Source organism: Pocillopora damicornis, chromosome 1, assembly GCF_964200805.1.
Source record: "Pocillopora damicornis chromosome 1, jaPocDami1.2, whole genome shotgun sequence".
Taxonomy (NCBI): Eukaryota; Metazoa; Cnidaria; class Anthozoa; order Scleractinia; family Pocilloporidae; genus Pocillopora; species Pocillopora damicornis.
The window spans coordinates 24160599-24183529 of NC_142670.1; the positions used below are offsets into that span (position 1 = coordinate 24160599).

At 37.4% G+C, this 22931-nt stretch overlaps 2 protein-coding genes and 1 long non-coding RNA gene across 5 annotated transcripts in view; 2 read left to right on the forward strand and 1 right to left on the reverse strand.

The window, feature by feature from the left end:
- Positions 1–6960, forward strand: part of LOC113675058 (alcohol dehydrogenase class-3) — a 28855-nt gene extending 21895 nt beyond the window's left edge. The window contains exons 10-12 of the mRNA XM_027191592.2: positions 331–469; positions 5387–5412; positions 6877–6960. Coding sequence (XP_027047393.2) covers positions 331–469; positions 5387–5411 — 164 coding nt within the window. The 3' untranslated portion in view covers position 5412; positions 6877–6960. The remainder of the gene's footprint in view (positions 1–330; positions 470–5386; positions 5413–6876) is intronic.
- Positions 6961–11139: 4179 nt separating this feature from the next.
- On the reverse strand, positions 11140–13211 carry LOC149052880 (uncharacterized). The gene is made up of 2 exons (XR_016183469.1): positions 13048–13211; positions 11140–12574 (listed from the first exon to the last, which is right to left on the reverse strand). It is a non-coding gene; the product is annotated as an uncharacterized LOC149052880 (long non-coding RNA).
- Positions 13212–21419: 8208 nt separating this feature from the next.
- Positions 21420–22931, forward strand: part of LOC149052881 (uncharacterized) — a 33362-nt gene continuing 31850 nt past the window's right edge. For 2 of the 3 annotated variants that reach the window (XR_016188476.1, XR_016188477.1), the window contains exon 1: positions 21420–21915. Coding sequence is in view for 1 of the 3 variants with exons in the window: in XM_089212538.1 (XP_089068664.1) it covers positions 21487–21491; positions 21767–21915 (154 nt within the window). In the remaining 2 variants the exon portion in view is untranslated. The remainder of the gene's footprint in view (positions 21916–22931) is intronic. The other variant, XM_089212538.1, reaches the window with a different exon arrangement.

Consider the following 22931-nt stretch of genomic DNA (forward strand, 5'->3'; position numbering starts at 1 on the left):
ACAGCGGCTTTGGACCGCTTCCCTGTTTCAACTCATTTCTCAGTTAATTTTCAGTCCTTTCTTGTGATAACTCCCCGAGCTCTAGGTTTATTATTTTCACATACAAAGCGCTATATATCTATTTCAATTTTTTCTTCCCCCCGCTTCTCCACTGCACCTCGAGTCTTTTCAATTATTTAAAAATTCTGTCTGACACATGCTGTCCAGTGTAAACCCTTCTGTGAAAGCTTTGTCTATTATTAACTATCCAGTTGGTATTTGATGGTAATATAACAGGAAATTATTGAAAGGAACTAGGTTATTACATTTTGATTCTGTTTTGACATGCAGGCTGGAAGAGCTGTGACAGTGTTCCAAAACTTGTGGATGAATATATGGCTCGCAAGTTAAAGGTGGATGAGTTTATAACCCATACGCTACCATTGGACAAGATCAACGAGGCGTTTGACCTTATGCATGATGGGAAAAGGTGGGTGTATTAGAAACTATATTCCCACTCCCACCTCCACTTCGGTAAATATTTGTTAATATATTGATATTGCTAAGGGAATTACTTTTTAATTGATTAAGTAAAAAAAAAAAATTGTACAGTGAAAGGGAAGAAAGGAAAAGGAGCGATGGGATTAGATTTAGTTAAGAACATTCTCCATTACTTTGTGTTTTTCAGTCATTTTATTACATTCTGCACTTAATTCGAAGAATATGTAATAAAAAACAAGACAAAATAAATTAGGAGAACATCTGATTGTGGGCTCTTATAATCTCCTTCAATCTAATTTGTTCACAACAAGTGGAAGATAACGGTTATCTTGGCTGAAAAACAGAATGTCCTAAAAACTAGTAAGCAAGTCAGGGTGGCCAGAAAAAAAACTGCCCAAATCCCGCAGGAAAAAGGACGGGAAATCTGGAACAGGCCAGACACGGCTTACTTCCCTTGTCAGGACTCCTAAGCCAAATAGACAACAGATGATAAATAGCTATATTAGATAGCAATGAATAAAATGGTCCGCTTTGTGCCATACACAACAGAGGATACCTGTATTTTTCCTGACGCAAATGTGAGTAAGCCCCGTAGTAAAAAAAGATTGTGCGAAGCCTTTGCTGGTATGACTGACAGAGACTACAATTTTTGGCGGCCCTCCGAACTATCGTCAAGATAAATTAAGAGTGATTGTCAGTAAAAATCAAAGAAATCGTGGCCACGGTCAAAAAATCGATTTCGCTCATACTTTGTCAGTTTGAAGGCCTAGGTAAGTAACTGAAGGATATGAGGTTAGTTTTTTAAAATATTCCATATAACGGCAGAAAACCACGAAAAACGGTCACCCTACCGGAAGCTCGGTTTTCACCTAGCGGAAACTCGAAATTTTACACTTTTCAGCTTCTCGCTACACAGACGTTTACATAGCTGTGAATCTTTCTTAAGTATAATTGAATACATTGATTCTTCCTTAGTCAAACCATGGGAATTATTTTTATCTCTGCTTATTTGTGAGCGAACTGAGACCCGATTAAGAAGACACACTTTTCTCATTTACGCGAAGGTGTAAAATAATCCAAACTCAGCGACGAAAAAAGCTGACCGGTAGTTCTTCAAATCCTCTGATATTATAACCAAAGACAGTTCAGTCATTGATTTTTAGGTCTATGGTTTTAAATCTTTAGGATCTAGTAGCACTTTTGCATGAACGCCGATCAAAATTCGATAAAATTCCAATTGAGCGCCTTTGAAATCTACAACTCTACATAACAATGCACTATTGAATAAATTAACTCCTCGGCCAAAGTTTGTACATAATGAGGGTTTTACTTTCTTAGCGGTTTGAACCTTTTAAAAATATATATTGATGTTAAATATTGTCTACACAGGTAAAACAAACCATGAAACACCAAAATTACCACGAGCTGAAATTAAATCTCACAGGCTCGCTCCCTAATCTGTGTCACGCACGAGCGACTTCGCTACAATTAGTACAGTAACAAACAGATATTTACATCTGTTAATTTACAATAAGTCTTATTTTAAAATATGTTACTCAACGATGTGCCAGGTTCCCCAGTTAACTTGCTGAAGTAAAAATAAAAGAAAATATCATAATAGCAATTCAAACTGAAACGATAAGAATTGATTTTATTAAGAATGAGAAGCTTTATACCGTCGATAGCCAATCAGAAGTACCTGTTCTCACGAAAATTGCATCGTTCTTTAAATAAATAAATCCAATTATCTTTATCTGTGAAACATTGCATCTAAAACCAGAGTTTACTGTCGGGGAACTTCATAGAACAGCGATGTCTTGCTCGTTCTTGAATATTGTTGGTGGGATTTGCGGCGCAGACGAACGCACAAGTTCTTCAACTTCCGTCACGCCTCTCACGCGGTGTAACAGGGATATCAAAATTCACAAAAAGTCGTTGAAATTTTCCGGAATTGAAATGGAGGTAGAATTAATTTTGGCGAGATGTGGATGTTTTCAAAAGCCGGCGAATTTATCGGATATGACTATCTGTCCGGTTCATCGTGCCAAGTTAGGTTTAGGTTGGCGAAGGACGGGTAATCTTTGCACCATCCCGGAAGTTGTTTCTAGTCACTGCAAGGAGCTGAGGAAGGCACCCGCACTGGAAAAAGGAATAAATTTATTCCAATCCATGAAGATATTTGAGCTTTCAAAACAGCTCGTCCCTGTGGGCTCAGGTAAGCAACCAACTACTTGATGTTCTACCAAACAGAAACTGTCTCCAATGAATTATTTATTATGGCCATATTGGAGTGATGCAACGACCGTAATTGTGCTATTAAACGTAAACATATAAATGTTGATGTGACGTTTCCACTAGTATACTGTGCAAACTGTGCACTTTGTGGGTGGTTGGGGAGAGAGAGTAGTATGGTTGTTAAATCCTTTCCCCCACCCCCTTCCCTCCTTTTTAAATGTCGTAAAAATGACAGTGCACATTATTTATTCTTCGGTGCCCTCTTTGGAAAATTCTTAGTATTTTTCATCGAATATTGTCAAAATTAAACTTTATTTTCTCTATCAATGACAGACTGTAGTGTTGTTTGACAAGCGCAATCAATAAAACATGCAAATCGTAAAACTCATAGTGTTTTTAATAGTCGCATTGGACAACAGAATGAAGAGGATACAAAACTCATTGGAGACAGTTCCTGCTTGGTAGTACATTTTTTAGTTGTTATTTACCTGAGCCCATAGGGACGAGCTATTTTGAAAGGTCAAATATCTTCATGGATTGGAAAAAATATATTCCTATTCCAGTGCGGCTACTTTTCGCAGCTCTTGCTGAGTGACCCGAAACAACTTCCTGTATGGTGCAAAAATTAATACTTTTGAACATGATGTATTACTCAGTAAGTGACACAGGCATAATCGGAAAAAAAATCCGAGTGCTTCATGGGACAAACATCCTGCATACTGCTAGGATTGGAATGTCATGTGTGGCATACGCGCAATGGAATAAATGTGATATTTTTAAGCCTGGTGAATAAATGAGAATGATGTATTATTCAGTAAGTGACACAGGCGTACTCGGAAAAAAAGAAATCCGAGTGCTTGAAGATTTTAGATATATGAAAATTGCATATTTGCACTGCGGTGGAAAGATGAAATTAGAAGATCCTCGCAGCTAAGAACACTACTGAAACTAGTAGTTGTAAGTAGGACCTGAAAAAAATTTCAGGCCCGTACGGGATTTGAACCCATGACCTCTGCGATACCGGTGCAGCGCTCTACCAATTGAGCTAACAAGCCAACTGGGAGCTGGTTAATGAATTGGGTACAAATCCGAGTGCTCTCGGCCATCAGGAGTCGAAACTATCGACATCGTGTCAGGTTATGCCTAAGTGACACGATGAGACGGTACGGGTAGTCATCTCCAATAAACTCGTTGGCTTTTAAAAACACGCAATCTTGCTAAAATCAATTCTGGTTCAAGTCCGGAGAGTTTTTTAGGACTTCGTGCGATGTTTTATATCCTTGTTACACAGCGTGAGCAGTGTGACGAAAGCTGAGTAAGGGTAGAAATTAGCCATTGGAAGTTACATAGCAAGTGCGTTAGTCTGCGCCGCAAATCCCACCGACAATATTCAAGAACGAGCAAGACGTCGTTGTTATGTATGTCTATTAACTTCGCCAACAACATACTCTGGTTATATGGTTAAGTAGATTTGTTTATTTAGAGAACGATGCAATATTTGCTTTTCGTGGAAACAGTTACTTCCGATTGGTTTTCGACGGCACAAAACTTCTCATACTAAATAAAATCAATTATTATTGAGCTAGAATTACTATTAAGGTTTTCTTTTTTTTTCAGCAAGTTAACTGGGAAACCTGGCACATCGTTGAGTAACATATTTTAAAAATACGACTTATTAAAAATCAACGGATGTAAATATCTGTTTGTTACTGTACTAATTGTAGCTAAGTCGCTCGTGCGTGACGCAGATTAGGGAGCGAGCCTGTGAGATTTAATTTCAGCTCGTGGTAATTTTGGTGTTTCATAGTTTGTTTTACCTGTGTAGACAATATTTAACATTAATATATATTTTTAAAATGCTTCAAACCGCTAAAAAAGCAAAACCCTTATGTTTTATGTACAAACTTTGGCCGAGGAGTTAATTTATTCAATAGTGCTTTGTTATGTAGAGTTATAGATTTCAAAGGCGCTCAATTGGAATTTTATCGAATTTTGATCGGCGTTCATGCAAAAGTGCTACTAGATCCTAAAGATTTAAAACCGTAGACCTAAAAATCAATGACTGAACTGTCTTTGGTTATAATATCAGAGGATTTGAAGAACTACCGGTCAGCTTTTTTCGTCGCTGAGTTTGGATTATTTTACACCTTCGCGTAAATGAGAAAAGTGTGTCTTCTTAATCGGGTCTCAGTTCGCTCACAAATAAGCAGAGATAAAAATAATTCCCATGGTTTGACTAAGAAAGAATCAATGAATTCAATTATACTTAAGAAAGATTTACAGCTATGTAAACGTCTGTGTAGCGAGAAGCTGAAAAGTGTAAAATTTCGAGTTTCCGCTAGGTGAAATCCGAGCTTCCGGTAGGGTGACCGTTTTTCGTGGTTTTCTGCCGTTATATGGAATATTTCAAAAAAACTAACCTCATATCCTTCAGTTACTTACCTAGGCCTTCAAACTGACAAAGTATGAGCGCAATCGATTTTTTGACCGTGGCCACGTTTTTTGAATTTTCCTTGATTTTTACTGACATTTACTCTTAAACTGTTATAACCCATTGACCGCGAACGCAGGACTAATGACAGAAAATTTGGTCCTATTTGAAGCCTATGCATGCACTGAATCAGGAAATGATCCCTTAATTTTCCACTAATGATAATTTATTCTTTTTCAGTATTCGAGCAATCGTTAACTTTTGAGGTGAGATTATGCTGCTAATTACTCCTCTAATAGTGGACCTTATACAGCTTGTAGGATATTGCAGTGGAGGTCGTAAATCTGCCGAGGGTTGGACCCTCACTGCATCTATATATCTGATAACTCATTGAGGACGGAAGAAGATAGAAATTTGATTTTTACTGTGCTACTAGACGGACAGTTACTCGTTGGAAAATATGGAAGTTTTAAAAATTGCAACAATGTTTCATTTCATTTACGGTACGGTCACTTAATTATATCTTTAACTATGTCATTCTTCAGCAACCTTTTTTTTTCTAAACCTAAACGAAATGTTGTCCAAAAGAACCGTCATGATTTAGAGCTCTAATTACGGCAAGATCCTCCATAAATAGAACCATTTTTGAGCGAGTAGATGGTACAGAAGGCAGAGGTAATGCAAATTTAAAATGAGAGTCCCCACCGCAACATTCTTTAATGGTAATGATAAAATTGAGTTAAAAGATTCCAAGCAAACTTTGAAACATTTTTTTATACTTGAAGTATCCGTCATGATCTGACACCTGTTTATCAGAAAGTGCGTAATAAAAAGAAGCCCACGTACACTTTGAAAAAAGCAACAGTGACCTGCTTGGCAAGCAAATTTGAGTTCACTGACTATAACGAGGACTTTTTTTTTTTTTAATTTTTCTTACGGAAAGTATTATTCTCTTCCATCGACGATTATTCAACAAAGAATTGCCTCTGTCCAGCTTAAAATGTCAACGAAAGTCAAATTGTAAGCAAATTCAAATGCATGTTTTGAAGTTGTGAGAGTCTGCTCATTCGTTTGCAGCAATGGCATGTGTAAATCTTGTCATTCTTCCGCTTAAATTCTGAAGTCAAATGATACGCTTTTTCTAGCAAGGCAAAGTCGTAAATACTTTCCTGGCTTTCGCCTCTCCTTGTTTCAGAGGTTTCCAGATCATAATAAAAATTATGTTTTGAATGATACATTTTTTTCGTCTTCCATGATTGTAATCATTCGTTTGGTGACTTGTTTAATAATTTTTTTTTTTTAACAAAGTGTGAGAATATTTACGGGTTTCCTTTTCGCACTTTCAGTTGCAAAGTGGTTTGTGACCGTTTCTGTGCAAACGGTCCATATGGCAAAATCCCGACCGATTGAAAACCAATCAGAACGCTCGCATTCACCTCATGACTACCTTGCTAGAAATTAAAGAGATTTATTCATTCATTGTTTTGTTTTGTTTTTTTTTTTCGTCCTCCGCCGTCTGCCATCTATCCTCATTTATAGAGCCTCCGGTAAGCGGAAGAAAATCCAAAAGCCTTGTACTTGTTTTGTTACTGATATATTCTTTTCATAGGTGATTATGAGTGATGAGCAGGAGATAATAATGATTTACTGTTCGCTTCTCCTTTGCGCCGTTCACCCTCAACAAGGTCTGTCACCTGACAATTAAAGTTTACGTTTCTTTTTTCTTTCAGTATGGCGTCTTTTCCAAGAACACTTCTGCAGGGAGAAGTCATGACTGATTTGCTAAACAATAAACTGAGATTTTCCCTCCGTCAGTGCCTACTTTATATTTCAGTGCCTAAACTTATATATAAACCAACGTGTGTAGAATTTCAACACCTAGCCGTTTTTCTGTGTTGTTTTTTTTTTTTTCATGTTTTGAGGATTGTGGCATCGCTTACGATCTGATGTGAAACAGGAGTCGTGGGAACAGCTGAGGGTCATCATCTGTTTGATTTAATTTAATTATCTTAGTTATCAGTGATTTAAACACTTCTGCAGACAAGAGTTAAATTGTGCTCTCAAAAATGCATTCCGCCTCTGAAGCAGAAGACTGAGAGGTTTGCTTCCAATTTCAAGCAGGGTGAAACCCTGTAAAAAAGATCACGCGGTTGCAATTAAGCAACAGCGATGTACGAAGGGAAAAAACCGGAGTTTGGGTTGACCAGGCGAAGAGGCAGTTAAATCGCAGCGTCCAAATTTGAAAACATTTGCTTACGGAAATTTGACACAGACGGACTTTGAAGACTACCTGTGGTGCGGATGGTTTCGATCATTTTGTATCTTCCTGTGACTTTTCAGAAACTTTCTAACAAACTTTCAAAGTGAGACCGAAAACTTATCAAAATCTTTTGGAGTTCTTTCAGTTCTCCTTCGCATCTGTTCATTGGTCTCGTCATGCAACGTGCTATCTCCCCGAGAGAGCGCGTTGCGTGACGAGACCAAACAACGGCTGCTAAGGAGACTACTTTTACCATTACAACACGAATTTTTAAAATGATTTATATTGTCCCATCAACTACCACATTTCAAGGAAAAAGGTAGACTACAGACCCAGAGAGACGACAACCTGCAGGAAAGGTTAACCTTGTGTGTTCACCCATAACGATTAGTAACCGTATGCACTCTTTGGGTGCACTTGTTTAATTTGTTGGTTCAACCAATCAAAGCTTGGTAACTTTCAAGAATGTGACTCAGCAAAGTCTATATTTATGTTAAAGGCTTGTGGCTACTTTATTTCTTGTCTGCTGAAGGAATAAGATTAAAATGTATTGAATTTCTGAGTGCAGTATCGGAAAGTCGAAGTAAGACTAACAACGCAGCACTTTTCGGAGGATAACTTTGAATGGATAACAATGCGAAAAAAGATCAAAGCATGCTTCAGAGCGTCAACATAACAACGCATTTAGTCAGTATGAAAAAAAACAGAAGTAATAAAACATCTTGGAAAGGAAAACAGTAGGTTGACCCCATGATGTTTCATTAAATAAGAGGTAACATCATAAGGTAGGTACAACGAGAGATTCAAGAACTAATTCAGCTACGTACAATAAAAGGCTCATAAGCTATGTACAAAAAAAGATTAAAAAACTACAAGAGATAAATTGGATAACTAAAAAGATTTAAAACTATTTACAAGAGATAAAATTGACAAAAAAGACAAGCAGCTAATGGATATTTAAAAAGAGCATCGGCGCACTCTTAAAGCGGCTCAGGCTCCCCGCCTCGACGATGGATCCTGGTAGACTATTCCAGTCTTGTACAATTCGAATAAAAAAGGAATATGTATAGGGATTACACTTAGCTGGCTTAACGTACAGCTTATAAGGGTAGTTGGCGTGGATTGAGAGACACTTAGTAAATTCAAATAGATTGTCAAAGTTTGGTTTGTTCAAGTCATCAAAACTATCATAACATTCAGCTAAAGAGCGAAATAGTCGGCGTGTTTGGAGTGCAGGCCACTTCAGCTTCCTTAAACATTCTTCGTATTCCATCTCACCCCTTTTTTTCCCGGAAGCGTCGTCATCCAGAAAGTGGTTTTACTAATTAAAGGACATTGTTCTCCACAGTATTTCACGTTAGTAAGGTCATACTGAAAATAAGATAAGATATTATGAGCTACTGAAGTTTAAATCGTGCACTTTTTCCGCAAGCTGCGTATCTTAATTATGTTAGCGTTCCAGAGGCTATAGTTTTAAAGTTGTTCCAAGGTAAAAAACAAAATGATACAACTTAAGTAAGATAAGTAGGGTTAGAATTGTCATGGAAAACACACCAGGATTGTGTTCAGGGAGGAAAGGTTCCAAATTTCTTAAAAAGTCGCCAACAAAAGCGACCAATCAGAAGAATTGAGTCAGTCGCTTAGCCTGCAAACTACATTTAGGTACCGCAAAGCCAGTGCTCGCCTCAGTACGTCTAGGTTACACAATGTGCGGAACAAAGGCATTTGTATTGGGAATGAGCGGTTGCATTCTTAACATAAAAATCTGAAGTTATTTGAATTAAAACAAACTAACCTCGCTTCTGTACTTGTTCCCTTGCGTCGTTTGGGCTGACACAGGGCAGTTTGGCTAATTGTTAGTTGTTAGTTAGGTGTTAGTTGTTACTTGGGTGTTAGGTGTGAGTTTTGCCCTCTATATGATTCTTTTTCCAAAGTAGGTCAATGAGTAACGACAACCACAAGTAGCCCCTATTTGCACAGTGAGTCTCGAAATGGACACTGAAACTGTAATGCGTTGAGCAAGAAGAAAAAAGCGACTTTTGTTTATGTTTGCGGGTTGTTAGGATGTCCGCAGGGATTGAGTACTTCGTCAGAAAGCGGGATGGAGGAACATATTACATGGGATTTGAAAATCCTACAAAACAAGGGCAGTAATATTCCGGTTTCCATGGTTGTGATATATAATTGTCTTGAAAAAGGGTAAGAATATACATGGCAATGAAACACCTTTCGTTAAAGTGTTTCAATCATTAAATAATAAGACAAGCATCAACTTGAATGATTCCAGCCGCATTGTAGCCTTATCGGAAGAGTTACCCATACCACAAGGGATTAGGGTATATCCGTCTATTTCAGGAGCAGGAAGCGATAGTTCTATTTTGGGATTTACAGCATGATCGTCAGGGTAAAAAGTGTAAATAATTTTAAAATGGTGAAAATTAGCTGAGGAGAAATGTACTGGTCACTTGAAGTTTGAAGAATAATATAACTGACTCCATAATATCCTACGTATGAATCAGCAAACATGATTATTCACACAACTTGAGTATATTAAGGTAAACAACAGAACATTCTAGATTTACCAGAACAACAATTCCTCAACAGGGATAACAAGACCAACAGAAGAGTTCCAATAATTATTAGGAACTTTGATGCCCCTTGTGTCTTTCTCAGGGATAAAAAGCAATATTTCCATATCCTTGATTAATGGTTTGTTTTTTGGTGCATTTAAGTAATAGTAGTTCAGAAATAGTAAAATAGCAGACATTGACCAAAGGGGACATCACGAACATGGCAGCCTTCATAGGAAGGGGGTTTCTATGTCACTGGTTAATCACTTCCCATAAAAAATCAGGATTAACAACAAACTGTCATTTCTCATTCTTCTCTGTTTGATATTAGATAAAAATAAAGAAGTATGAAGCATTCTTACGTGCACTCATCAGTAGGAGTTAATGTATACTTGTAAAATCTTCCAAAATTCGACACGAAGGGTTGAAAGCTTATTGGAAACCAACTACATATAAGCATTTCAAGGTTATAGTTAAGTTAAATTTTTGTTAGAGCATTCTTCACACCGATAGGCCTAGATATGATGCGCGAGGCAAAGGCTACAGTTTGTTCTTTAACAACAGACCTATTTTGGTTTGACCCAACACCAGAATAGGCACCCTAACAACAAAGGTAAGAGGCGTATAGAAGAAAAAAGGAAAGAAAACCGTCACTGAAAGGTAATCATTATGAATGGGTGGCACGAGGTGTCTCATGGTTTCGGGCGTTGTTTTTTAATCTAACTCAAACGCATGTCTATTAATGTTGTGCACGGTTCGTTAATCCGTCCTGCTTTTTTTAAAGCTTGTTTAGTTCCAATCTTCATGGCCTCCGATTTAACAGGGTGGACTACCATCTCATTGTTAGATAGCCAATAACTGATGTCTTTTAAATCAGAGTTCAAAAGTTGTGCAGCCACTTCTAGTTCGGAATGGGCCGCGCGGATTTCGGTGTCATCAGCAAATAGAGAGGCATCTCCATTTTTACACGATTTAATAATATCGTTGTAGTGCATAGAAAATAAAGTTGGACCCAATACACTACCTTGGGGTATACCATAATCTAACATAAGAGTCTCAGATTGTGCACCATTCAAGGTGACAAATTGCCTCCTATCCAGAAGATAATTTTCTAACCATAAACCACTATGGCCTTCAATACCAGCAACTTTAAACTTTGATAAAAGGATTTTGTGGTTTATTATGTCGAAAGCCTCTTTGAGATCCAAAAATGCAGCAACGTTAATCTTTTTCTTGTCTATGGCCCATTTCCACTAATCTATAAGAGTAAGTAGAGCTGTAGTACATGAGGAATTCTTTTGGTAGGCAAACTGTTCTCTGCTTATTAGGTTGTGTTACAAAGCAAGGGTTTGCAACTGATTGTTTGCAAATTTCTCCATGACCTTAGAAAGACAGGGCAAAACAGATGTAGGTTGAAAATTATCACACAAATTGTTGTCTTTGCCATTGGGTAAGGCTGTTACTTTTGCAGTCTTCCAAAATGCTGGGAATACACCTTGCTGGAAGGACTGGTTAAATAAGTAGGCCAGACTTGGGGCTATTTGCCCAGCAGCAACTTTGAGAGCATTTGCAGGAATATTATCAGCACCTGAAGCTTTGGTGGGATTTAAATTAACCAATGCTTTGTACGCTTCTTCATTGTTTAGATGTCTAAAATTAATTTCAGAATTGTGATCTTCATCAGGGTCAAACAAGGAGGTAGAAACTGCTTCGTTATTACATGTTCATTTTGTATATGCTTCAGCTAAGGTATTGGCAGCAATACTAGTCAAGTGAGAATTAAGAGCATTACTTATTTGCTGTGGATCAGTAAGCACTTGGTCTCTGTAGACAATTTCATTGATGTTAAGTGACTTTTTCTTCTTACTACCTGGAAGGACATAGTCGAGAGTTTTCCAAAAACCTTTCGGGTTCTTATTTTGTTCCAGTTTGTTCTTAAAATAGTCTCTTCGGTACTTCCTGAGATTGTAAGTTACTTGATTTCTGAGCATTCTGTATGTTGACCAATGAGCGTCGTCTCCAGTTTTATGAGCTTTTTTGTGAAAATTATCATGTTGTCCCATCAGCTTTAGAATAGAGCCATTAATTCATGGATGAGTATTTTGTCGTAACCTTTTTTTCTTGACTGGAAAATGTTTGTTTAGAGCACCAGTGAAATACTGACCATGTCTCTACTTTTCCATCCATTGCACAAGCTAGATTGTCTCTTAACATCGTCCCAAGGGACGCTTTTGATATCGTTTTGAAAGGAGAGCACTTTTTCCTCAGTCCATTTCGGTGTAGCAATTACCCGATGTTTTGACTAATGTTTCATAAGGGGGATGACTCCAAAAATAGGAAAATGATCACTTAAAGAATTCCGAAGCACCCCAGTTTTAGAAAACAGCTGTGGAGCTGAGGTAATGATTACATCGATCAAAGAGACAGAACCAGAAGAAATCCTTGTTGGTTTACTGATAAGTTGGCTGAGCTGATTTACATCCATAAATTCAATAGCTCTCTGTGTCTGTGGTAGAGATTCGTCGAGAAGATTACTGTTAATGTCTCCAGTAATAATAAATTCTTTGCCTTGCCTTAACTCAGATCTCAGGACATCGTCTAGATAAGCGAAAAATGCGTTTGTAGAACAGTTTGGCGCCTTATACACTCAGTAAAACAAGTATGTTAGATTTTGAATTTTGATTTCACCCCCAAAGAACTTCGTGTTCATTATGTTCAAGGTCTTGGCGATGTTTTAGCTTGATACCTTCAGAATAAATCGCACATCCTCCACCTCGACGAAATTGACGATCTTTACGTATGATATTATATCCAGCAATGTGAATTTCATAGTGCGCTACCGAATCATCTAACCAAGTTTCAGTAATTGCTATAATTCCAGGTTTAGCTTCTTTAAAGATTAAACTCAATTCGTCAATGCATGGTAAAAGGCTGCGACAGTTGAGTGATACAAGGCCCAAGGAGCGACATTTACGACTGTTCGCATTGTCATTTTCATTCGGTCCAGGATTAGGAAAAATATCCCCGCATACCCTCAAGTATTCATAATTAAATGTAGCAACAAAATTCACATAGTAACTTGGGCAAAGTTTCCACACAGCCCCATACTTCATTATGCATACAGTCTTTTGTTTGAAGATGATTTTCGATGAGAAAAATGTACAAATACAGTAAAGATAGCGAGAAATAAGTAAACTTTTGTGGACATCGAAGGAACACGTCCATGCAGCATTTCTACCGCTGACCCTGGTGACTCTCACCATTTCCCGAAATTCTTTGTTCCTGTAGGTTACGTTTAAATCAAGGGTCAACTTAGCTTTGAGATTTAACTTTCGAGAAATTTTGGTCAAAAACTTCATGAAGTACTTATCTTCTCGCCCCCGTGTTGCGTCCTTAAAAACGTCGCCTGAACTTCGACTGTTTTCGTCAAAGGGTTCCTTCAAAGAGGAACAATCACCGAGAGGGCTAGTATTTTTCCTTTAACTTTCAGCAGAACTAAAACATGCTCATGTCTCGTATTTCACGTAAACATAATTCATATCTATGAAGTCCAAGATATCTAACCGCAAGAAATAAATTGAAATGAAAAAAAAGATGGCGGGATTTTGACGACCATCAATAAAAAAATAAGTGAGCTGAATTTATGAAAGGAAAAATTAAAGTTTCCGTCAAGTCCAAAACACCCAATAAATCCAACGAAGTTATTGAAAGTGTCACATTGCGAGATAACGAACAGATGGAGATGAAACAAAAACAATGAAATGCTGACGAAATTCAATAAATTATTTAATGGAATGAATGTGTTCGTTAAGTCCAAAACATCCAATAAATCAAACGTAGTTATCGTAAAAGTGTAGAATATTACCTTCCAGTATTAAGCCTAAGCCCTAAACTCTTCTTAGATCCAGGGTGATATTATGGATTTTGTGGAAATGTTAGATAAAAAAAATTAGAAAAAATTTTTAATATTGAAATAAGTCTTTTATAATTATAACAATTATTGTTATTATTAATATTATTGTTATCATTATATTATAATCAAACTATTATTAAAATGATGACATTATTGTGATCATTTTATATCTTTATTAATTTTTTTATTTTTCCGTGCATTCCAAAATATCCAATAAATGCACTCTTATCTAAAGTAGAAACGAGGGAGAAAACATTGATTTATTAGGTTCTGTACATAAAAGAGCAACTCGGATATATCCTTAAAATCCGATAAATCTGCTCTTATTTGATAAGTTTTTACTTAGAAACCCACTTGCAGGTTTATATGGGTTTCATTATTTATGAGAGCCTCTATCATTCTTTAAACTTAATGATATTTTGCGTTGGAAAATGTGGATTCTGATGAAGTCTTAGCACTGCTTTGAAGTTCTTTGCAGTAACACGATAATGTGTTTATGACCTTTTTTTATTTGAAGATAAGTGGATAGGGCGGAGGTTGGGGATAATAAATGCCAAAAGGGTAAAATAGCGTGTTTTTTTAGAATGATGGCCACTATCAGCTCTTGTAAGAGTTCATATGTCTTTTATGGTGGACATTGTGGATTCGGCGGACGTATCAGTGCTCATTTTGTATTTAATGACCATTACATCATTCCGCGTTCTGTGGTTATGCGGAGATGTTAACGAAATTCCTTTAGTGTGTCCAATAAATATTCAAACGTATTTTGAGATGGAAAATGTAGGTTCTATGGAAGTACTTTTGAGCTAAATTACGACTTCGCATTCTGTGGTTGTGTCATATCATGATTGCGAAAACAGTAGTCTCCTCACTTTGAATGAATGGTAGAGTCTTAGCGAACTTCCTTTCATATTAGGTACGAGAATTTATGAAAATGTCAAGCTTAAATGTCGTACTCTATTCAGTGCAGTATACGAGTAAAATTGAATAACATACCCCACTTTTTCACGTGGGTACATGTATATTATTTACGATCACACTTTGCTGCTATATAAAGGCCATCTGATGCAAGCCATTTCGGTGTCTGGTGAGAGATGCTTTAATTAATTGTTAACCTACACGAACACTTATTCCTACCTCAAGAAAAATACATCCTTTTTTTCAGGCTCAGCGTACTAGTTCAATTTTCATCTTTATCTAGGAATAAAGAACGTAGCACCCTTTTTTATTACCGTAACAATGCAGTGAATTAGAAAATGCAAAAGCCGTGTGATGAAAAGTCATGCAGGGTGGACTTTGAAGGTAGCGAGGAAAGTAATGACGAAACTGTGACTTCTAGTCAAGTGGCTATCGACACGAAGTACACAAATTTATCGAAGAATCAGATGACATCACTGTGTGGCAACCTCATTCTCGGTCAGACGTTTTAGAGTAATTCTATAAAGTACTGGGGCTGCCGGGGTGTCGTTGGCTCATACGCTATCCTGTATGGCTTGTTCGATGAAACGCCGTTCTGTTGTCGACCCGTGATGCCCTTTGTGGACCACGATAACATTATAGTCGATATTGATCAGCCGAATAACTTCACAGTAAGGATCGGACAATGTGTGAACGCGTCCTTTGAAATCTTCGTTTGCGGCCAGGAGATGGACAACTGCTCGCGGATCACAATTGTACTGGTAGGTATACCGGGAACCTGGCTCTTTCACTTAATTCACCTAATTTGCGCTTTTTGTTCAATTTAACTGTTTTAGCTAATTTGACCATTTTAACCAGCTGAAGGAATTCAGCAAGTTGTTGGATTTTGTCCATTTAAAACATCTGAATTTGTGCCTTCGGTCCACTAGAATCGTTTCAGCTAATTTGACCGTTTTAACCAGTCGATTGAATTCATCTAGTTTGTGTATTTTGTGCACTTGAATCGTTTCTGCTAACTTGAGAGTTTTTCTTAATTGAACCAATTCTGCTAGTTTGTTCATTTTGTCCAGTGTAACCATTTCATCTCATGAGCTATCCGATGCGAACAGAGCGTAAGACTTGTCGCAAACAGCTTCTCTATTTGCTTTGCTCTGCCTTCCCTATAAGATCTCCATATGAAATAAAGCAGTTGGATAATACATAGCTTATTAGATGCTTACATGTGCAGTATTGCTGAGTATTTTTTAAATTTTGTTTGGATTTTGACTCGCCCTGCAGGCTCGTCAAAATTCTCAGCAATAAAACAGACCAAAACGTTCAACAATATATATGTATGCACGAAGTAATCAAACTGCTTGTGGGTCATTCATTACATTTATTGTTTTTGGAGTAGTTTTTTTAATCAAATGCTTTCCCATAAGGCAATGGGAGTTGTGTGATTTGAGGAAAATATTTGATCATTAAAAGATTCCTGGATGTTCTTCAAAATGAGATTTCTTATATTGGATTGAATTGCTCGGCCCCTTTTAGTATTGAAAAGTGGGGTCCCATTATCACTCATAGCAAAACTGAGAGGGTATAAAACAGTCATCACAGAACTAATTAAGAGAAAAATCTGTAAAGAGAAGAAGAGCGCATCTGATGATTCAGAAAGGTTCTGGCTTTTTGTAAGGACTCCGCGAAGCTTACTGCAATTAATTGTTTTAGACGGTTAGAGAAGAAGAAGAAGAAGAAGAAGAAGAAGAAGAAATCATGTCTGTCAGTGCTTTGACGTAATTATTAACGGAAGCTAACGAGTCTGTCGAAGAATGGAAAGAAAACAGTTGTAGAATGGAGAAGAGTCGAAACAGATGGAAAAAAGGGGTCGATGTCTAGAAAGAAGAATATTTTGTCGTAGATGTTGGGATGATCTAGGCGAAGGTGAAACCGTCGAGATTTGTTGGGGGTTTAACGATAAACTACTTTCGCTGGCTCACGTACGGAACTTAGGAGAACACGCCAAGCATATGCGGACGAATCGGCGAAATATTAGAAGTTGCCCCATAAAATCCAGTGTGACGATAGCAAACGAAACAGAGACGAAGTCGATGGCACAGGAATACATGATGGTAAAACCGGAAGAGGTTAATCGACTCGTTCAATATTATGAGGGTTACATTTCGAACGGCGCGTTACTCAATGAGGCGGGACGTGTGGCGGCCGAAGCACACTTTCTTCCGGGAGACAAAAATGTACGAGATTTCATTGCCAATACGAAAACCAAGGAATTATTATTTCAAAAGCGACGATTGACCGAACATTTGAAAGAAACAAAAGAAAAAGAAGAAGAAAATGTGGTGAATGCAACACCCGGTTAATCGGGTATAAAGAAAACTCCAGCGACACCTGGAACTTCTGGTATACCTATTAGGAAATCAACGGGTACATCTAAAATACCTGTGATAATTAAGAAGAAAGGGCCACACCCAGTTCTGCTTACGAGTTGGTGCTGCAACGATTTCGCGACGAATGCAGAGTACTTGCAAGAATATAAAAGAGGAAACCATCACCCGAAAAGGTAAAGAACCTCTAAGAGGTGCTAAATGCAAACAGAATTGGAGTGGTCGAAAGAAAGGGAAGAGTCTGTTCTGCAGAAACTATTACGACGAAAATTAGACGAAGAATATGAAGAATTCTAATGGACCCACTTCCAAAAAGAAGAAAAGGAGAACACGACAAAGACGAGGAGCACAAAAAGGAGGCAACATCGATATTTAAAATTCGATCAGCAAGTTGTGAATAGAATTCCATCCTCCTCGTTGTCACAAAAGAAACGTTATCAATATGTGGGACCAGGTACTCATTTGAAAAGGAGACTAGTTCAGGTGTTAACTATACTTGTAGTCAAAACCAGGTTAAGTTACCTTTACTTTAGGGCGAGGCGAGGATAGGGAAGAAATGAAATGGACAAGTTGAAACAGTTCAATGTTCCTGAAGTCTGATAGATGTAGAACATAACCCAGTGGATTGAAATTACAGATGGCGTTTATGTCTGTCACAGTAACTTGTATTTCATTGCGCAAAAAATAGGGGAAATGGGTGTTTTCCCAAGGGGAACTCATATTGATATAGATTTGAGCATTATCAATCCATCCGATTCCGCCTGGTTTTCTCGTGCATTTCAAGAAATTTTTCAGTATAAAGCTGGGAAAAAGAGCAATCAATAAAAAACAGAGCTACATCTAATTTATAACTACGTTATAATGGAAAACAACCTTAAAATTGTGACAATGGTGTGCTGTGCAAATTCATTTTTGAAAATACAAAGTTTTCAAATTTATAAAAGCAGCGTACTAGAATTGAAATATTATTGTGAAGAAACTTTTGAGTGACGTGCTGCAATGATACAAAGTTTTTGGAATAAAAATGAAATGTGTAGCAGAAAATTTGACAAAGAATTAAGAAATCTGTCATTTAAATTAAATAAGATAAAAAGAGCTACATTATATGTTGGATTATAGGAAAGAATAAAGACATGGAAATAATCCTAAAATGATAACCATGATGTGCTGAAGTAACTCAAAAGAGATACGGTTTGAAAGCTTACTTTTCAAAGGTTGTCAGTATAAATCTGAGAAAAAGAGATAAAAATCAAACATCAAAAAAAACACTTGCAAAATGAATTAATTCAGTACAAAGAAAGTCAGTTAAAGAAAATTTTGAGTGCAAAGCAATGAAATTTCAATGAAACGAGAGTAGAAGCTGAAATGGTAATAATGATTTAAACAAGTGAATAAAACTACAGATATGAAAATAATACTAAATGATAACCATGACGTGTTGCAATAATTCCGAACAGATAAGGTTTGAAAATTTATTAAAAGAAGGTTGTGAGTATAAATCTGAGAAAAAAAATTAATATCAGACATTCAAATAAACACTTGCAAAATAAATGAAATTCAGCTCGGTTTCGTTTTCAGAAGATTCTAGCCCCGGACTCTATTAAATGTGTGTCAAATATTGACTTTACCAGAGAAGAAGGTCGGACTTGATACACAACATAGTGATCACATCCAACAGAATCAGCTGCATGTCAATGTACTGGGCGACCACCACAAATCAACCCAACCAGACCGAAAAAAAAAACATTATTCACGCTGGCTCCTCTCAATTACATGCACAAGGGTCACTGTTCCTACTTCACCATTTTAAAGATGGCAGCAGCTAGCTCGACCATTATCCTGCCTCTCCCGCCAAATTAGCCGTTAGACCAGACTGCCTCGACTAACACGACCGAATTGGCCGCCTCGGCCAACACGGTCAACAGGACTGTCTCATCCAGCACGACCGACGGAACTGCTAAAACACCTCTAAAGGTAATAGGAACAGATCTAATTGATGACGAGGAGCCGAAAAAACCTTCTGACAATACAAATGCGCAACGAAGGGCAAGTTGTTAGCAAGGAAAAGAAAGAGATTTAAAACACAAAAACAAAGGAACAATGAGGATAGGACACAGCCCGATGCTAACGTCTCCGATAATTCCCTCTGTTGCCGCCAAAAATTCGATTGATTACAATTTCGTACTCTTCTTTTGTCACACTTATTCAGACCTTTTGTTCTGCGCGCATAACTTTCATCAATATTCTGTTACTCTTTCCTGAATAATTTCCTTTTGTTTATGTCGCTTTTATTAGTTCTTCACCTCGGTTTTATTCATTCGGATTCGTTCAACTATTTGAACCATCTAACTTTTACACTGCTCTATCGATCGCTTTACGCCGCGTTTAATTTGGCAGTTGACTCAGATCTCGTACGACGTTTGTAAGTGTCTTTTGTTTTCCTTTATTTTTATTTTCTCGTTTGTTAATTTCTTTACCTTGAATTGTGACAACTATAACTTGTAATCTATTTCTTGCAACCGGTTACATATTTATTACTTAACTTCGTTTCGTTTAGCCATTTTGGAAGAGAAGTTCGACATGTAACGAGCATTTTTGGCTACAACACTGATGTACAACCCTATCAATTGGAGCTTCCTTAATAAAGACAAATACATGTTGAAGAAAGCTAGAAAAAGCCGTTGGCCATCGAGCAGTGGTCAAATTATTCTGTAGGGCCACCATAAAGCTATAAAGGAAACCTCAAAGCTAACCTGGAGCATTCGCCGGACTAAGACGTTCTCTATGTCGGCTCCAATAATCTTAAACATAAAGCTGTTGCAAGATACTGAATCGATCGTGGACAAATCGAAAATTAACCCGACGCCAACTCCGCTATATCTAAGCTTACTTTCACAAGGGATGAATTCAATGGAGCTGTGAAAGATGCGAATAAACATCTAAAGAGCTACTGCCGTCAGAATGGATGGAAACTTATCCAGCATCTAAAGATCACAGAGAATGGCCTAATCAAGGGAGGACTGCATCTTAGTTATAAAGGTAATTAAAACATTTTTAACAACTTAAACGCGCTCTCCGCGGATTTCCTGCGAGCTCAGTGTATTAAATCCAACAGTGAATCCCGTATACTGAATGAAAGCGGTAGAGAGGATCCAACATAGGTTTGGCGGAATGCAGGATGAGGCTTAAAATCGAGGCTGGATGTGGGATACGAGATTCTTTAAAGGCGAGATGCGAGATGAAGATAGGAAGGCGAGACCGGGACATACTCCGATTCGAAGGCGGGGTGGGGGTTGGGGCGGGTATAGGCGAGCTCATAAAAAGTATTTCTTTGCTTTAGAAACGGGCTTGATTAATGCTTCCGTGTAAATTGAGGTTGACAGGCTTAAATGATTCCGTAGTACGTCCAGTGTTCTCTGCATTAGCTACAAATGTTTGCACGAAACTCCATGGTATATTCGGTTTTCTCGCCCTCGTTATCATTTTTCTCTCACGAGTATGTTTGAGCGAACACTTCTTTCTGTACGATATTATCAGTTCTTTGAGGATTTCTCTTAGCAATAGTTGTTGCTGTACTAAATGCCACTTGCTCATAAGGATTTTATACGGTTTGGAGATTTGGAACTTTTGGATAGTATTGTTGGTCAGCTCAGGAAAGGGCTTGAACTTTATTACAAATGATGTATTTCTGTTATTAAAATACGATGGAAACTACAATTGATAGGATTTTCATGCGATAAGAAAAACGCAAATTTAGTCATGTGGAAAGACAAGGAGTATGAGTACATCTCAAGGATGTAGAAAAAGAATGTAGAATAATCGTGTACGGTGTGAGAGCAGGCCCTCTAATCAGCATTATTTATAACTGAAATCCTTACAATAATTATAATAATAATAATAATAATAATAATAATGATAACAATAATAATAATACTAACAAAATCTATATAGCGCCATTTCCACTTAGCCCAATGACGCTTTACATTAAAAAAAGAAATAGAAAAGTAAGTCTATCTCAAATAAATAAACGATTTAAGAATATCTAATTAAGCACTCTCAAAAACATATGAATCTCTTGCGAGGTCCATATCTATTGCTAAGAAAAATAAAATAATAACAATAGTTATAAAAAATAAGTTTGAAATATTTCAAAAGTTATAAAATGATGGATATAAATCTACTATCTGTGAATTATAATCAAATTTTGTGAAGATGCGAGAGGTCTGAGAACTATACCTGCAAGACCCCTTGAACGAAATCTTCAATAAGGTATCGGGTTGAACAGCTGCTTTGTGGTGATGAGGTTAGCATCGTAACAATCGTAGTTTAGGCAGGATCTTTTTGTTAAGTCTCTTGCTTTTTTACAAAAGAAAAGCTGAAGTTCTTAACTCGGAGAATGGGCTATTTTTGGTGGGAAAATCAGCATCTTTCCAAAGTGTCGGAGGGTTGCTTACGTAGAATTTGATAGAATGTCTATCGAAATCACTGCGCTTACTCCTCTGATCTTGGAAATCTTGTACTGCTTCGGTTGACTCTTGGCTTGAGGGGCATTCTCAAGTAAAGATTTGATGCCTTTAGGGTTTTAGCAGGTGATAAGAGGGTCGTAATGAAAAGGGGAAGACCTCACGAGGAAGAAGACCTCGAAGAAAAAAGGATATCAAGTGACTTCCCTCCAGTTTACAGAGTTTGTGGCCGAGGGAGAAGCTTGGGGAACATACGGACACTCGGTGAGCCAAACGAGGCGAGTCTTCCTAAATTTGATATATCTTAAATTTATTCATACAAACATTTTAATTCTTATGATAAAACGCAAGAGCTTACGTGTTGCTTCAACATGCCCCCCCTCCCGCCCGGTACAACCCATGTGCATTTGACTGTCGTCCGTACCCAGGGAGTAAGTAATTAAAAAACCTTACCCTCCCGGGGTGGTTCATTTGAACCGGAGGTGTCAAGTGTTTCTAAAGGGAATAGAAGTGTTTCATTTTCAAGGTCAAGGACTTGAAAGGTATTGAGCTCGCTTTTGTGAAAGAATAGAACATTCTTAAAGATGGGCAAGGAACGTGTTGCCATGATTTTTATAGTTATCACTGGCTTTACAGAAGTTTGAAGACCACATTTAATAATGGAGATACAAGTAGATTTGCTCTCACACTGCAGTGATGCACTCTGCATTGGTATGAAACGTGACCATTTTGGTGTAGGGCCATATACTGTACCTTCTTTTTTTGTCACCAATTAAACAAGTTTTTTCGGATAGCCTGCCTCAAATTTTTACTTGAATCCATGTCTAGACATTTTATCTTCAAGATAAATTTATGGCATTTTCCCTCTCTCTTGCCCTTTTGGAAGACTTAAACAAGCTTTTTTGCCCAGCCTTTCAACATTTTCTGCTGTGGCCACCACAGCTACTTGATGCCATCATGAATTTGGCACTTTGATCTTGAAAATTCCAGTGGAATTATTCAATTATTGATTTCAAGGCTGGGGCGTTTGTGTCACTGATGGTGTTCCTATGATTGGCTAAGGTATAGAGCTATTTGTGGTCTGAGGGGGGCAAAAGTAGTGGGATTATCTTTGTTGTTGGATTAACTTTGGCAGAATTCTTAGCTAGATAAATATTTGATAAATTTAATGGATTTATCAGGCAAAATATGCACACACTATTGCATTGCAGCTAGCAAGCTGAATTGCACAAAATTTAAAGTAATTTTTGGAAAAAATTTAACATTATGTATGGTCCTTA